Source organism: Moschus berezovskii, chromosome 12, assembly GCF_049115385.1.
Source record: "Moschus berezovskii isolate FMDL1 chromosome 12, NW_MosBer_1.0, whole genome shotgun sequence".
NCBI lineage: Eukaryota > Metazoa > Chordata > Mammalia > Artiodactyla > Moschidae > Moschus > Moschus berezovskii.
In genome coordinates, this window is record NC_142471.1 from 8,309,482 (window position 1) to 8,323,077 (window position 13,596).

Here is a 13,596-nt window from a genome sequence, read left to right on the forward strand (position 1 = left end):
ACCCTGCAGGGCCCAGTGCTGTGCCCAGAACAGGCCCTTATTAATGCAGCCCCTGCAGGGCAGGAGCCAGAACAGGAGGACATAGGATGAAGTAGTATTTGGAGAGAAGAAATGTGCCCCTGGCCTGCTTGGCTAGAGCACGTAAAGAGAAGTAATGGGGCTACATTTACAGTTAAGCTTACTCCAATATCTACCCCACCTACATTTGCAGAAGGACCACCTACAGAGGGAATCAATGGCAATCAGTGGGAAACAGGGGTCTGGGCTCTCCATCCAGGGCTGAGTCACAGGGCCCCCGATGACCCTATTTAGAAAGCATCCAGTGATGTGGGTTCTTTCTTTTTTAAATAGGACGATGGAAAAGCAGGAAATAGAAAACTTCCAGAACTTTCTCCAGGAAGAGAAATGGAACCTTTACCCGCAGACTTCAGTTGGTCAAAATGCTCTAATTTGATACTGAACGATGGTAAATGGGGGGCTTGTTGAGTACCTTTTCTCTTCTCAATAAATTATCCACTGAAATGTATAAACTTGATGGATGTAAACTTGGGAACTGATGTTTAAAAAATTTAAGCCCTTACACCCATACTTATTTTTAACTTGGCACATTTGTTATTTGGCTATAAAAAATGTGTATTTTCTTTTCTAATAATGAAAATAACAGAAACATGAAAAGAAAAGGTAAAGCTGCAGACAATGGAGAAAACCAATGAAAAGACAGGCAGCGGGGTAACGCTGGTTGGGCAGGGGAGAGTGTGGGCAGAGCTCCCTAAGCTAAGAGCATGCGTGGTCTCTACCAGGGATTTTACAGACGGAAAAGGAGACATTTGCATAACAAATGGAGTCAGAGGATGGTACAAAAGAACTTCTTCTCTCGGAAGGGGTTTTCTGACGCAGGCACTGGGATGATGAGAGGGTCCTCCCGCACATGAGCTTCACAGTATGCCAGGAGGTCCGCCGCTGCCTGGGAGACCTGCGGGGGTACAGCACAAGTGCAGAGTTAGAGGCCAGTTCACGGTGGGTCCAAGGCAGAGTTGTCAGTTTGGAAAGCAGACAAGCCTGAGGATAGGCTGTGCTGCGTGCATGGCCAATGACAAGGCCATTCCAAGGCCTGGAGAGAGGGCTTGTGCAAACCCAGAGGAGGCAGGTTTTGAAAGTTGCCTCCGAGGAAATGTAACAGAGAAGAACAAACCTGACTCCATATTGGATCTATTCCTTTAGCTCTAACTCTTGTGCTCTGCTTTGTCATGCAGGCTCTGCATCTTTCATAAAAGAATGCTCCTCCTGAAATATACAGAGAGCCCATTCTCAAGGCTCTGACCTTTAAACGTATAACACTTTTCCATTCACACAGAGAGAGAGAGTTGCAGAACAGAGAATAGCATTTATCTTGTTGGAGGTTTATGGGAATATTGTGACCAGAGCTCTGTGGACAGCTGTGAGAACAAAGGAGTCCAAAAACAAGAAATCTGCAACAACCAGCCACCCTCTTTCCTCCTTTAGCATAAAAGAAACCTGAGTTCTAATTCAGGGAAGATGGTTCTTTGGGACACCAGTCCACCATCTTCTCCATCTGCTGGCTCTCTGAATAAAGTCGCTCTTCTTTGCCCCGACAACTTGTCTCTCAACTTAGTACGAGCTCGGACTAGGTGACAGAAATAGGTGCCACCCGGCAGAAGTGTAGATCAATACCAGGAGAGGTATGAGGCACCATCAGGAAAGTCTAGACATCTAGTCCTACTCGGAACTGAGTGATGAGTGAAGGTTCCAGGCCAGGAGCTTCACCAATGACTCTGTAAAACTACCTCTAGACAGATAAAGCCAGTTTCCGGCACTGGCCAAGCCAATGTGATTGTAATTATTATTATTAGTGTTATTGTTTTACTGCAATCCTCTCTCATGACCAACCCAGGCACTTGATCCTCCCCAGGAGAACACAGATCATAAGCACATTACAGGGAACACACACACACATAAGCTACACACAATAAGCCCACACTGAACTTGGAACGGCCACTTCCTTGAGGAGAGAGTTGCTCCCAACCAGAAACCTCTTTGATTTTCCTTTCAGGCTTCTCTGAAGCCTGTTGACACTTGGCAGCTGTGGATCAAATTATCTTGCAGGTAATTTCCAGGAGCTCCAGGGGAGGAGCAGGTGGGAGTAGGCAAGGTGCTGGGAAGCATTTGCTAAGAGGAACAAGGGACCAGCTCACTGGGCCCGGGTCTAGGTCACGTGACCAGCAAATGACTGGTCTGCGTGTTGAATCATCTTGCCAGTTAGCTTGTTCTGCCTGTAAGTGCTTATTAGAGGCTACAGGCTGGAGTAAGTATACAGCAGTCAAAAGGAATCCTTTTCATGCAATTAGTGTCTAAATCTTCCCCAGAATGATAAACACGCTGCAGGTGAATGAAAAGTGTTTGAAGGCCCCCAGTACACACAGGCCATACACCTTCCATCCAGGTTTTAAAAATTGGCTGTTGGTACTTCCCTAGAGGCCCAGTGGCTAAGACTCCACATTCCCAATGCAGGGGGCCTGGGTTCAATCGCTGGTCGAGGAACTAGATCTCACATGCGGCAACTGAAAGTTCACACGCTGCAACTGTTAATAAAAGTCTCGTGAGCCGCAACTAAGATGAGGTACAGCCAAATAAACAAATATTAAAAACAAAACAAAGCAATGCCACCAATGCTCAAAACTAAAAATAAACAAACAACTGGCCCATCTTCCAAAATTTTATAGAAAATCTTCTAATTTCCAGCCCAGATTTACCTATTTCAGCAGTTGCTAGAATTTAACAAATAATTTTAGTAGAGAGATGTAATAAATTTTTCCTTCCGACAAAACAACTAAAAGTTGAATCAATCAGTCAACCTAAATCTTGACAAAGTCACATTTGTTGGGAGTGTGGAATGGAGCATCAGGCTTCCCTGTCCACCTTGGCCCCAAGATAACTGCGAGACTTTAGGTAAGTCACTCGAATTCTCTGAGCTTTAGCTTCCTCGTTTATAACCCGGAGAGAGTTCGCTATCTCCGAGACCCTGTTTTCTCTAAATGGTCTGTAGTTTTAGCTCTGATAGCACCAAGGCAGTACTGTGAGCCTAAATAAAAAGGATGCTGAGTTGAATGAGGATGAACCCTGCAGTGAGTTACAGGACACCCATACAGGGGTCTCCCAGGTGGCGGGGAGGCCACAAACATAGGCCTGCAGGGGACCTATGAGGCGGTCACAGGGGACTAGAGAACAGGAGCAGGGAGGCTGACTCTCAAGCCTACAAAGGTGTGATGGAGCGACTCTGCCGGTGGCCCAGTGGCTAAGACGCCACGCTCCCAATGCAGGGGGCCTGGGTTTGACTCCAGGTTGGGGAACGTGATTCCACATACTGCAACTATTATTAGTCATGTGCTGCCACTAAAAGATCCTGCGTGCCACAGCAAAGACCTGGTACAGCCAAATAAATAAATGTATTTTTTTAAAAAAACTCTTGATAGACATACAAAAACCCAGAATCACACCGTGAGTGCTTGGGTGTGGAGCCTGAGCCTGGCATCAGGCTTGTCACCTTCTGAACCAAAGCCAAGGGCTCTCCCTTGACTGCCTGGGTCGCAATTCCCGCCTCTCTACTCCAGGCATCTACTTCAGCCCCCAGAGGCAAGGGGTCTTCTCCATGGCCGCTATGTGACCACAGAGTTCACCCAACGGCTCCTCCCACAATCACTGCGAACCGGTCTCCACCACTGCCCAGGCCAGGGTGCGCAAGAAGGTGGCAATGTTCGAGCAACTATCTCCCTCCCTAAGAGCCAGGTCCTCTTAGCTCTAACTTCAGTGAGTTCTTCCAGATGCTTCATTTAAGAATGTCTTGGGACTTCCCTGCTGGTCCAGTGGCTAAAACTCCATGCTCCCAATACAGGGGGTCAGGTCTGATCCCTGGGCAGGGAACTAGATCCCACATGCTGCAACTAGGAGTTCAAATGCCACAACTAAGATCCAGGACAGCCAAATATAAATAAATAAATAAATAACATATGTTTTAAAAAGTTTTATCATCATCCCCTATCTCTAGTTTTCATTTTTCCCATCTATTTCACTTTTGGGGATAAGGACATGTTTCCATTCATTCTGAATTCTCTATAAACCTTATAATTTCATCTAGGAAGCTGTGTGTCAATCTTTCAGCTAATTGAGAGACTATAGGGGAAAAAAATAAGGTAAGACCTTTGCTTTTCAGGGGTCTGAGAAGACTAAAAAATTGTAACATTACTAAGATAATCAGGGTGTGCTAAAACATCACAAAAGCACAGCTGCACACCTCTGCAGGGTTACAGAGACAGGGGTGTCTAAGTACCCCACCCCATCCAGTTCCACATGGGGGAAGTTACCCTGGTAAACCTTTCCCTTTTATCCAGAGGCTGGTTTCAGCCAACTGATCCCAGAAACATGATTTTCTGGCAAGCCAAGAATGGCTCATATCTTGCGGCAGATCCATATTAAAGAAGTTCAAGAGACAACCATATAAAATCATTAATCAAAATAATAGCTGCCATGACCTGAGTCCTTATTATTAATACGTGCCAAGCCCTGTGCTAAACACATCGTCATATGTCTTGTGTGTGTATGCATGCTCACTCATGCCCAACTCTTTGCGACCCCATGGACTGTAGCCTGCCAGGCTTCTCTGCCATGGAACTCTGCAGGCAAGAAGTTTGGAGTGGGTTGCCATTTCCTCCTCCAGGGGATCTCCCTGACCCAGCGATCAAACCCACGTCTCTTGCATCTCCTGCCTTGGCAGGTATATTCTTTACCGCTGAGCCAAAGCTATGGCTTTTCCAGTCGTCATGTATGGATGTGAGAGTTGGACCAGAAAGGAAGCTGAGCACCGAAGAATTGATACTTTTGAACTGTGGTGTTGGAGAAGACTCTTGAGAGTCCCTTGGACTACAAGGAGATCAAACCAGTCAATCCTAAAGGAAATCAGTCCTGAATATTCATTGGAAGGACTGATGCTGAAGCTGAAGCTCCAATACTTTGGCCACCTGATGCAAAGAACTGACTCATTGGAAAAGATCCTGATGCTGGGAAAGATTGAGGGCAGGAGGAGAAGGGGATGACAGAGGATGAGATGGTTGGATGGCATCACTGACGCGATGGACATGAGTTTGAGTGAGCTCCGGGAGTTGGTGGTGGACAGGGAGGCCTGGCGTGCTGCAGTCCATGGGGTCGCAAAGAGTCAGACACAACTGAGCAACTGAACTGAACTGAGCCACTGGGGAGCCCCATTATATGTCTGGCCTCATTTAATTCTTCTAAATACTATTGTTAAAGTCACTTTACAGATGAGGAAACTAAGTCATGAAAGTTAAGAAATCTGTCCAAGTTCATACAACTGGTAAGAGAGAGACCAGGATTGAAGCTAAGCGCTCTGGCTACAAAAGCTAAACACTACAGTAGCTGCCTGATTAATTGTTCATGAAAACTGTACTTGGAAGGTGGCCTGGAAAGTTCTTGTCTCCTGGGCCAGCACACTCTCTTTGTAGACCTGGGAACTCGTGACCAGAAGCAGTCTTGCAACTAAAATTTCTTGGCTCATTTAATTCAGGGACAATTTTAAAATAATCTTTTGGTCATGCTGCACTGCATGTCGGATCTTAGTTATCTGATCAGGGATTGAACCTGAATCCCTGATCCACAGCATTGTCAGCATGGGATCTTAACCACTGGACCACCAGGGAAGTCCCCCATGGACAATCTTGCCAAGAAAACCATAACAGCTGAGTGTCAGCAGCTGGGACTGGCTTCCTCTTCCTATGCCCTGGCTTGGATGGATGCTCCAATGTTGCTCTGAGACTCCTTCCTCTAGGCTGTGACCAACATGCTGTTAGTGTATACACAAGGGTGCTATTACACTGGGTTGGCTCTAATTCCTTAGTAGCAGCCTTTTTAAACTAAGGGTTTCCCAGGTGGTGCTAGTGGTCAAGAATCTGCCTGCCAAGGCAGGAGATACAAGAGTCACAGGTTCAATCCCTGGGTCAGGAAGATCCCCTGGAGGAGGAAAATGGCAACCCACTCCAGTATTCTTGCCTGGAACATCCCATGGACTAGAGGAGCCAGGCGGGCTACAGTCCACAGGGTCCCAAAGAATTGGACATAACTGAGCACAGCACAGCCTTTTTAAACTAACGCCTAAGCCAGAGAACTTGAGAAAGTGAAACTTAAGACCACCACAAACACCCAGCCAGGCTTTCCCACCTAATGCAACTGCTTAAGCTAAACCTGTCAAACAGTGCTTTGCTTCAGCATCTTCTCTACAAACACCTTGCTCTCTGCCTGTCAACGGATGGTGCTAACTACCTTTGGTGTGGCATTGCCAGCTTTGATTCTACCTATGTCCAAATTAAATAAAAAAAAAATTAATGTTCTTCAGTTTACCTACTAACAGGATCCAGCTGGTCTGAAGTTTGCAAATATCATTAGCAGATATTTTTTGGTTTATTAAATATCATCACTTTTTTTTTTTTTTTTGCTTTTTGGTTTGCTAAATATTCTTACAGCTTCCTTCCTCTTGATCAGTTTACTTGTTCAGATGTTTATCAACATCCATTCATTGTGGGCAGATGTGACTAGTTTTCTGAGAGCGACCGCACCGCAAGGGGGCGCTGCATCCTCAACCATCAGGCCAAGGCACGGGAGGAGGGGTTAAAAAAATGGGGCTTTAGGGGGCACCCCGCGGAGGTGAGTTAAGACTGGTCTCTTTCCCGTCTCACAGTTGTGTATTTGCTCCCCTCACAGCCCCGGGTCTACAACCATGCCATTAACACGTGGCCCCGCTAGCTCTTCTCCAGGCGAGAGTACTGGAGTGGTTTCCGTTTCCTTCTCCAGGAGACCTTCCCAACCCAGGGATTGAACGCGGGTCTCCCGCACTGCAGGCAGACGCTTTACCATCTGAGCCACCAGGGAAGCTCCCCAAGCAGGTCCAACCTAGGGCTTTCTCTATCATCTGTCAAAGGTGATACTGCGCTTGATGCCACAATTTCTCTTTCAAGAAAACAAGCTGTTCTTAGAATGCCTCCGTTTGTTGTTTCAGGGTCACAGACGTGTTTGCTTAGTTATATCTGCACGCCTCTGGATTGCAGAGTTCCATCTGGAGAAGGAAACCAGAATTGTCAGTACTGGTACCAAGTGATCAGCACCCAGTTTTGCATGGATCTGGGTCGGCCCCATACAGTATTCGTTTTATCAGTTCAGTTCAGTTCAGTCACTCAGTCGTGTCCGACTCTTTATAGATGCACTCAACTTATTGAGAACATCCTACAGCAGGGCATGAGCATGTTAGGTCATTTTACAACAAAAGGAGGTTTCCACCTTTTCCCACCTTCACCATCAGCTTTATTTCATGCAGTGCCCAGGGTCTCTGCTTCTATGTAACCAAAGTATCTTGGATAACCCCTGAAGCTTGCTGTAATGGGGTCTGAAAAGATACACACCTGTAATGATCATCCTAACGAGCCTTCCTCAGGAAAGGTGACACCCTAACACAGTTTAGTATCCGGGCATTAATTAAACTAAAAACCCACTCAGATTGAAAGGGAGGGTTTCCTTAATCAGCCCTAGATTGATTTTTATGGTTCAAAGTTTCCTTCTGTGTATATAAAATATTGCATGCAGACTTCACCATATCCTAGAAACATCTGCCATCTTTGAAACATAAAATAGACAATTTACTTTCAAAGAGAAATCTTTATTCTGAAATTTAAAACTCCGTTACTGTTTGTTTTCTTATCAAGCCTGAAGTCTGCTTTGCCTTTAAGTCCTCTGTTACAAAATGCCCAGAGCATCTCTGCCTCCTCTCCTTAGTACTGAAGTGTTAAGAATTACAAGATAACAGATGTTGAAAAGAGAAAAGAATTGGAAGCTAGGGAACAACTGTGGAATTTTACCATTACATTTCAGAGTAAAAGAGGTGATTAAAACCGCTCAAGTTAGCACATAACCCCATTTGTTGCACTATAATTACAAGCTTCAATGATGGGGAGAAAATGTTGCAATTACTAAGTCACATTCCAGGACAGGACAGATGACATAATTACCGTTCTGGCTGTGACACCCACTGCATGTATCCTTTGCATCTAAAGTACAGCGACTCACACCTATTTTTCAGCAATGCTGGTCTATTTAACAATACTACTTGGAATAGATCACAGGCATTCTTGATGGCTCTGCCTGTTCCTCCCTCGCCCCCCAAGAAAACAAAGCGGGGTTAGAGTCAAGAGCACAGCCAGGCTGCATCCCCCACTGTGCAACGATATCTTTTATAAGGTCAAACCTGGTACAGGTGTCAACAGAAGAAATCATATGCCATGGATCCCTAATAAAACCCTGAGGTTTTTCTATGTCTCACCTCTAAATTCTGAGCTAAAGCTACAGGGTGAATCCTTGTGAATTTTTTTTCTTTCTTCTAATGTTGGATATTATTTGAGATTAACACACCAGTTTTGTTTTGTTTTTTAAAGAATCTGCCTGCAAGGTGGGAGACTGGGGTTTGATCCCTGGGTCAGGAAGATCGCCTGGAGAAGGAAGTGGCAACCCACTCCAGTGTTCTTGCCTGGAGAATTCCATGGGCAGAGGAGCCTGGTGGGCTACAGTTCATCAGGTCACAAAGAGTCGGACACAACCGAGTGACTAATATTTACTATTTTTTAATTTTATTATTATTTTAAAAGACTTTATTGAATTTGTTACAATATTGCTTCTGTTTTAGGCTTTGGGGTTTTTTGTCCCTGAGGCATGTGGGATCTTAGTTACCCAACCAGCGATCTAAAGGGATCGAACCTGGACCTCCTGCACTGGAAGTGCAGTCTTAACCACTGGACTTCCAGGGAAGTCCTAACACCAGTTTTTAAGGGCATTCGCAAGATACTTCCAAATAATTATGCTATAGGCTGAATGTGTGTGTCCTCCCCCCACCCCCTAAGTTTATATGTGAAACCAAGATCTCCAGTGCCATGGAGATGGGGCCTTTGGAGGTATTGCCTTTGGTAGGTAATTAGGTCATGACGGTTAAAACTTCATGAATGGAATTGAGATGGGCTGGGACCTGGGACCCTTTGCTGCAATATCTGAACCTGGACAAACATCTCCTTGAGCACCAAAATACAAAGAAACTATAAGGGACTAAAAATAACTGTGCCACAATGCACAGGTGGGGCAAATTATGGACCCAGATAGGAAAAGACCAAAACCCAACTGCTGCTCCTGAAGGGTTGGGAGCAAAAACAGGGTGTTGGGAGCAAAAGCAGGGTACCGCGCATGCCGCTTGCACACAACAGCACCAAAGCAGTGGGCAAACCTCCTAAACCACCCCTCTGGGTCTACCCCTCACCCCATATAAGGAGCCGGCTTGCCCCGCCTCAGAGAGTGAGGGAGCAAGGAAACCTGTTACTTCTTTCCTCCAGACCCCCACCCCCAGCTGTAGCCAGAGCGCCAGAAAAGCCTTGCTTAAATTTCTTGTCTGGCCTCTGATCAGTTTCTATTGATTAAAGAGGCCAAGAACCCTGGTAGGTGATAAAATTAGTGCTCTTATAAGAGAAAAGGTCTCTCTCTCCCTCCCTTCCATGTGAGGTCACAGCAAGAGGGTAGCCATCTGTAAGCCTAGAGGAGAGGCCTCAGCAGAACCTGACTAAATTGGTACCCTGATCTCAGACTTCCCAGCCTACAGAGCTGTGAACAATGAATTTCTACTCTTTGAGTCACTGAGTCCACAGTATTCTGATACAGCAGACATTTGGCTTCCAGTGGTTTCCAGCAGATGTTGTGAATTGACTAGATCAATATTGGTAATTCTCAATCATTGGGTCCTAGGCCACAAATAGCACCTAGTAGGGAGTAAGGTTATTCCTGAAGGAAACCAGAGAGGGTGGGAGATATGTGTGAATACATGTTCATATAACAGAGGGTGCTTCTCTGAATTCTAAAGTCAAATGTCCAGAATAACGAAGCAGCTGCTGTTCACTATCAGCAGCATACAGGGTTTTTTTTCCACATCAAAAGTTGATTGCACATTTGCAGCAACACAGATGGACCTGGAGATTATCATACTAAGCAAATAAAGTCAGACACAGAAAGATAAACATCATATGATATTGCTTATATGCAGAATCTAAAAAATAATGATACAAGTGAACTTACTTACAAAACAGAAACAGACTCACAGACTTGAAAATGAATGTATGGTCACCAAGCAGGAAGGGTGAGTGGGAGGGATAGATTAGGAGTTTGGGATTGACATGTGCACACTGCTATACTTAAAACTGATAGCCAACAAGGGCCTACTGTAAAAGCCGACTACATATTAAGAGGTAATTCTGAGATACTTGAAAGATACTATCCCCAAGTTAATCTAAGTAAGAGCTTACTATTACATGGCTTTCACCCCCAGGAACTGCAAAGCTCTCAGTTCATTTAGAGTGATTAACCCAGGTCCACCCAGGATCTTGATTTAATCAAACCCTTTTAACAGGCTGGTATGTGTCCTACACGACTCTGACCACCTCTCAGCTCTGACACATCACAATTTCCCACAAAGGAAGCCAAAATTCAGTCATTCTGCAAGTTCACCAAGACAGTGATTTATTTGGCGACAGAAACTAGTGAGTCACTGCAGTTTCTTGGGACTGATGCCGGAGTGAAAGATGAACATAACAAGTGGGTTCTAGCTCCAGTGATTCTAGAAAGCTAGCAGCATCTCAGAAAGGAAGCTCGGGGTTATGAGCCAGAAAACAACGCCCTCGATGGGGCTGCCCTCAGCGCTGCTGAGCTGCATCATCTGGGCACTCGGTTTCCACTCCTGTGAAAACAGCAATACCTGGTAGCTTGTGGCTAAATGGTACTATAGCTGTATTATACGTACAATGTATTATTATTTCATTATTCTTTGGCTACTTTTTGGTAGCGTGGGAAAGCTGCTTGGGCCATAGACATCAAGTGGTTCTTGTTCAGTCACTAAGCTGTGTCCGATTCTTTGCAACCCCATGAACTGCAGCACATCAGGCTCCTCCGTCCTCCACTGTCTCCTGGAGTTTGCTCAAATTCATGTCCATTGAGTCGGCGATGCTATCTAACCATCTCATCCTCTGCTGCCCCCTTCTCCTTTTGCAAGAAGTAATCTCTCAGAAACGATCAGGGCAATTTGATCTCCGAGGTGCCCTCGCCCACAAGGTCCCCTTGAATTGGGAGGCATGTTTCAACTTCTTGTTCTCCTACTCACAGTCTACTCTCTGATTTAACTGAAAGATTTCTCTCCTTTTATCTGATACCTATTTCTAGAAGTGCTCATTCATAACCCCCGTTCTTAATTTTATGTCTGACTGTAGAATGTTATCATCTGAATCATTTAACATCTAAAGGTCTGGGCAAGGGCTACAAATATTTCTGGCAGAGGAAGGGAAAATGAAAACAAGGATTAAACCTCAATTGCTAAAATAGCAGAAGCTTGGATAAGAAAGAGTTGCTACAGAGTATAGAAGAGACATATGTAAAAGGAAAAAATCTACAAGCATTGCTCCTAGACTTTTGGCTAGATCATATGACATAATTTATATTTAATTTTTTTAGAAATGCAATTCTTTCCACTGTAAGAACGTCATCATCTAACATCTTTCAAAAAATATTTATTTGGCTGAGTGGCATGTGAACTCTCAGTGTGGCATGTGAGATCTAGTTTGCTGACCAGGGATTGAAGCCGGTCACCTGCATTGGGAGTGTGGAGTCTTAGCCACCTGACCACCAGGAAAGTCCCTATTATCTTAATTATACCCCTTTTCCTGGACTTCGCCAGACCCTTTAAATCATCCATCAGTGATCTATCAGAACGTGAAGATCTCCCCAATTTTGCTTTTTTAAACTTGTTCACAGGGAACACCAAGATATTTAAGCCTTACTTCTTTTGTTTTAATAACTACTGACTTTGGCTTCAGAATTTTCTGCACTGGCTTCAGAAATTTAATAGTACATGTTTTATCTTCTGGCAAAATAAAACCATGAAAAAATTTTGTTGCTTCCAAAGAATTCACAAACTGGCAGTGCAGCTGCAACTCTTAGGAAAGGCTATAAAAAATAAGGATAACATGTACAGATGTGAGACCTGGACCATGAAGAACAGGCTGAGCATGGAAAAACTGATGCTTTCCAACTGTGGTGCTGGAGAAGACTCTTGAGAGTCCCTTGGACTGCAAGGAGATCCAACCAGTCCAGCCTAAAGGAAATCAGTCCTGAATATTCATTGGAAGGTTTGAGGCGGAAGGTCCAATACTTTGGCCACCTGATGTGAAGAGCTGACTCACTGGAAAAGCCCCTGATCCTGGGAAAGATTGAAGGCAGGGGGAGAAGCGGGTGACAGAGGATGAGATGGTTGGATGTCATCACCGACTCAACGAACACGAGTTTGAGCAAGCTCGGAGAGATGGTGAAGGACAGGGAATCTGGCGTGCTGCAGTCCATGGGGTCGCAAAGAATTAGACACAACTTAGTGACTGAGCAACAATGTGTTCAAGATGCATCTATTAGAAGAATTATGAGGAAAAAACCCTGGTTCAAACACACACGTGAAACAAGAATCACAATGGTGATGGCCAAAGGGCTATGTCAGGAAACTTTTGGACATTTACCGCTGGCTCCAGCAAACAGCTCTGGATTATCCAGGCTGCTGGAGGAAATGATTAGTATAAAGACAATCCCAACCAAATTTACACTTCAATCTGGAATATAAGTTATGATTTCTGTGCAATGTGTTTCCATAAAAATATGCTCATATTTTGCACTGGGCAGTTAATCCTGAAGAGATAGGAAGACAGATTCTATACAAAAAGAATAAAGCACATACAAATAATTAAATTAAACTGAACTGACAGTAGTCAAAAACCACTCCTCGGTTTGAAATACAAGTGGTTTAGGCTGATGGTGTGGTGGTGAGATCCTGCATGGAACAGACAGAGGACTCCCCTTTTCTGTTTCCTGCGCTAAGTGGTCACCTCATGCGGTGCCCTCTTCCCCCTTCAGATGACCTCGTACTACACAGGTAAGAAGTTCAGAGGGACTTCCTGGTGGTCCAGTGGTTGAGGATCCGCCTTGCAATGCAGGGGACGCAGGTTTGATTCCTGGTCAGGGAACTAAGATCCCTCATGCCAGGGAGCAACTAAGCCTGCCCGCCACAACCAGAGAGTCTGTGCACCACAACAAAATATCCCACACAACCCAACAAAGATCCCTTGTGCTGCAACTAAGACCCACACAGACGAATAAATAAATAAGAAACAGAAGTTCAGAGGAGGGAGTGAGCAATTGAGTGCCGGGGGAGGCGGCACCTCTGCGGGGGCATGATTTCCAGGAAGAACCTGACTTTTGGAAATAGCTTTATTGCCTTTATGACAATAATAATCCTTATTTGTTTGTAAAATTACCCCAAAGGACAAAGATGGAAGTAAAAATCAACAGAAACCCTGCCGTTTGGAGAGAACATTTGGTGAACATCTTTACAGACGTCTTGCTATCCATCTTTGTACATACAGTCTCACACGCTGTTCTGCAACATGCTTCTATAATCAC

At 44.9% G+C, this 13,596-nt stretch overlaps 1 protein-coding gene across 2 annotated transcripts in view; it reads right to left on the reverse strand.

The window, feature by feature from the left end:
- Positions 1 to 688: 688 nt before the first annotated feature.
- The window catches only part of GNG4 (G protein subunit gamma 4), a 69,921-nt gene continuing 57,013 nt past the window's right edge, over positions 689 to 13,596 (reverse strand). For both annotated transcript variants that reach the window (XM_055424270.2, XM_088842461.1), the window contains one exon: positions 689 to 973. In XM_055424270.2, the coding sequence (XP_055280245.2) occupies positions 845 to 973 (129 nt within the window). In that variant the 3' untranslated portion in view covers positions 689 to 844. The remainder of the gene's footprint in view (positions 974 to 13,596) is intronic.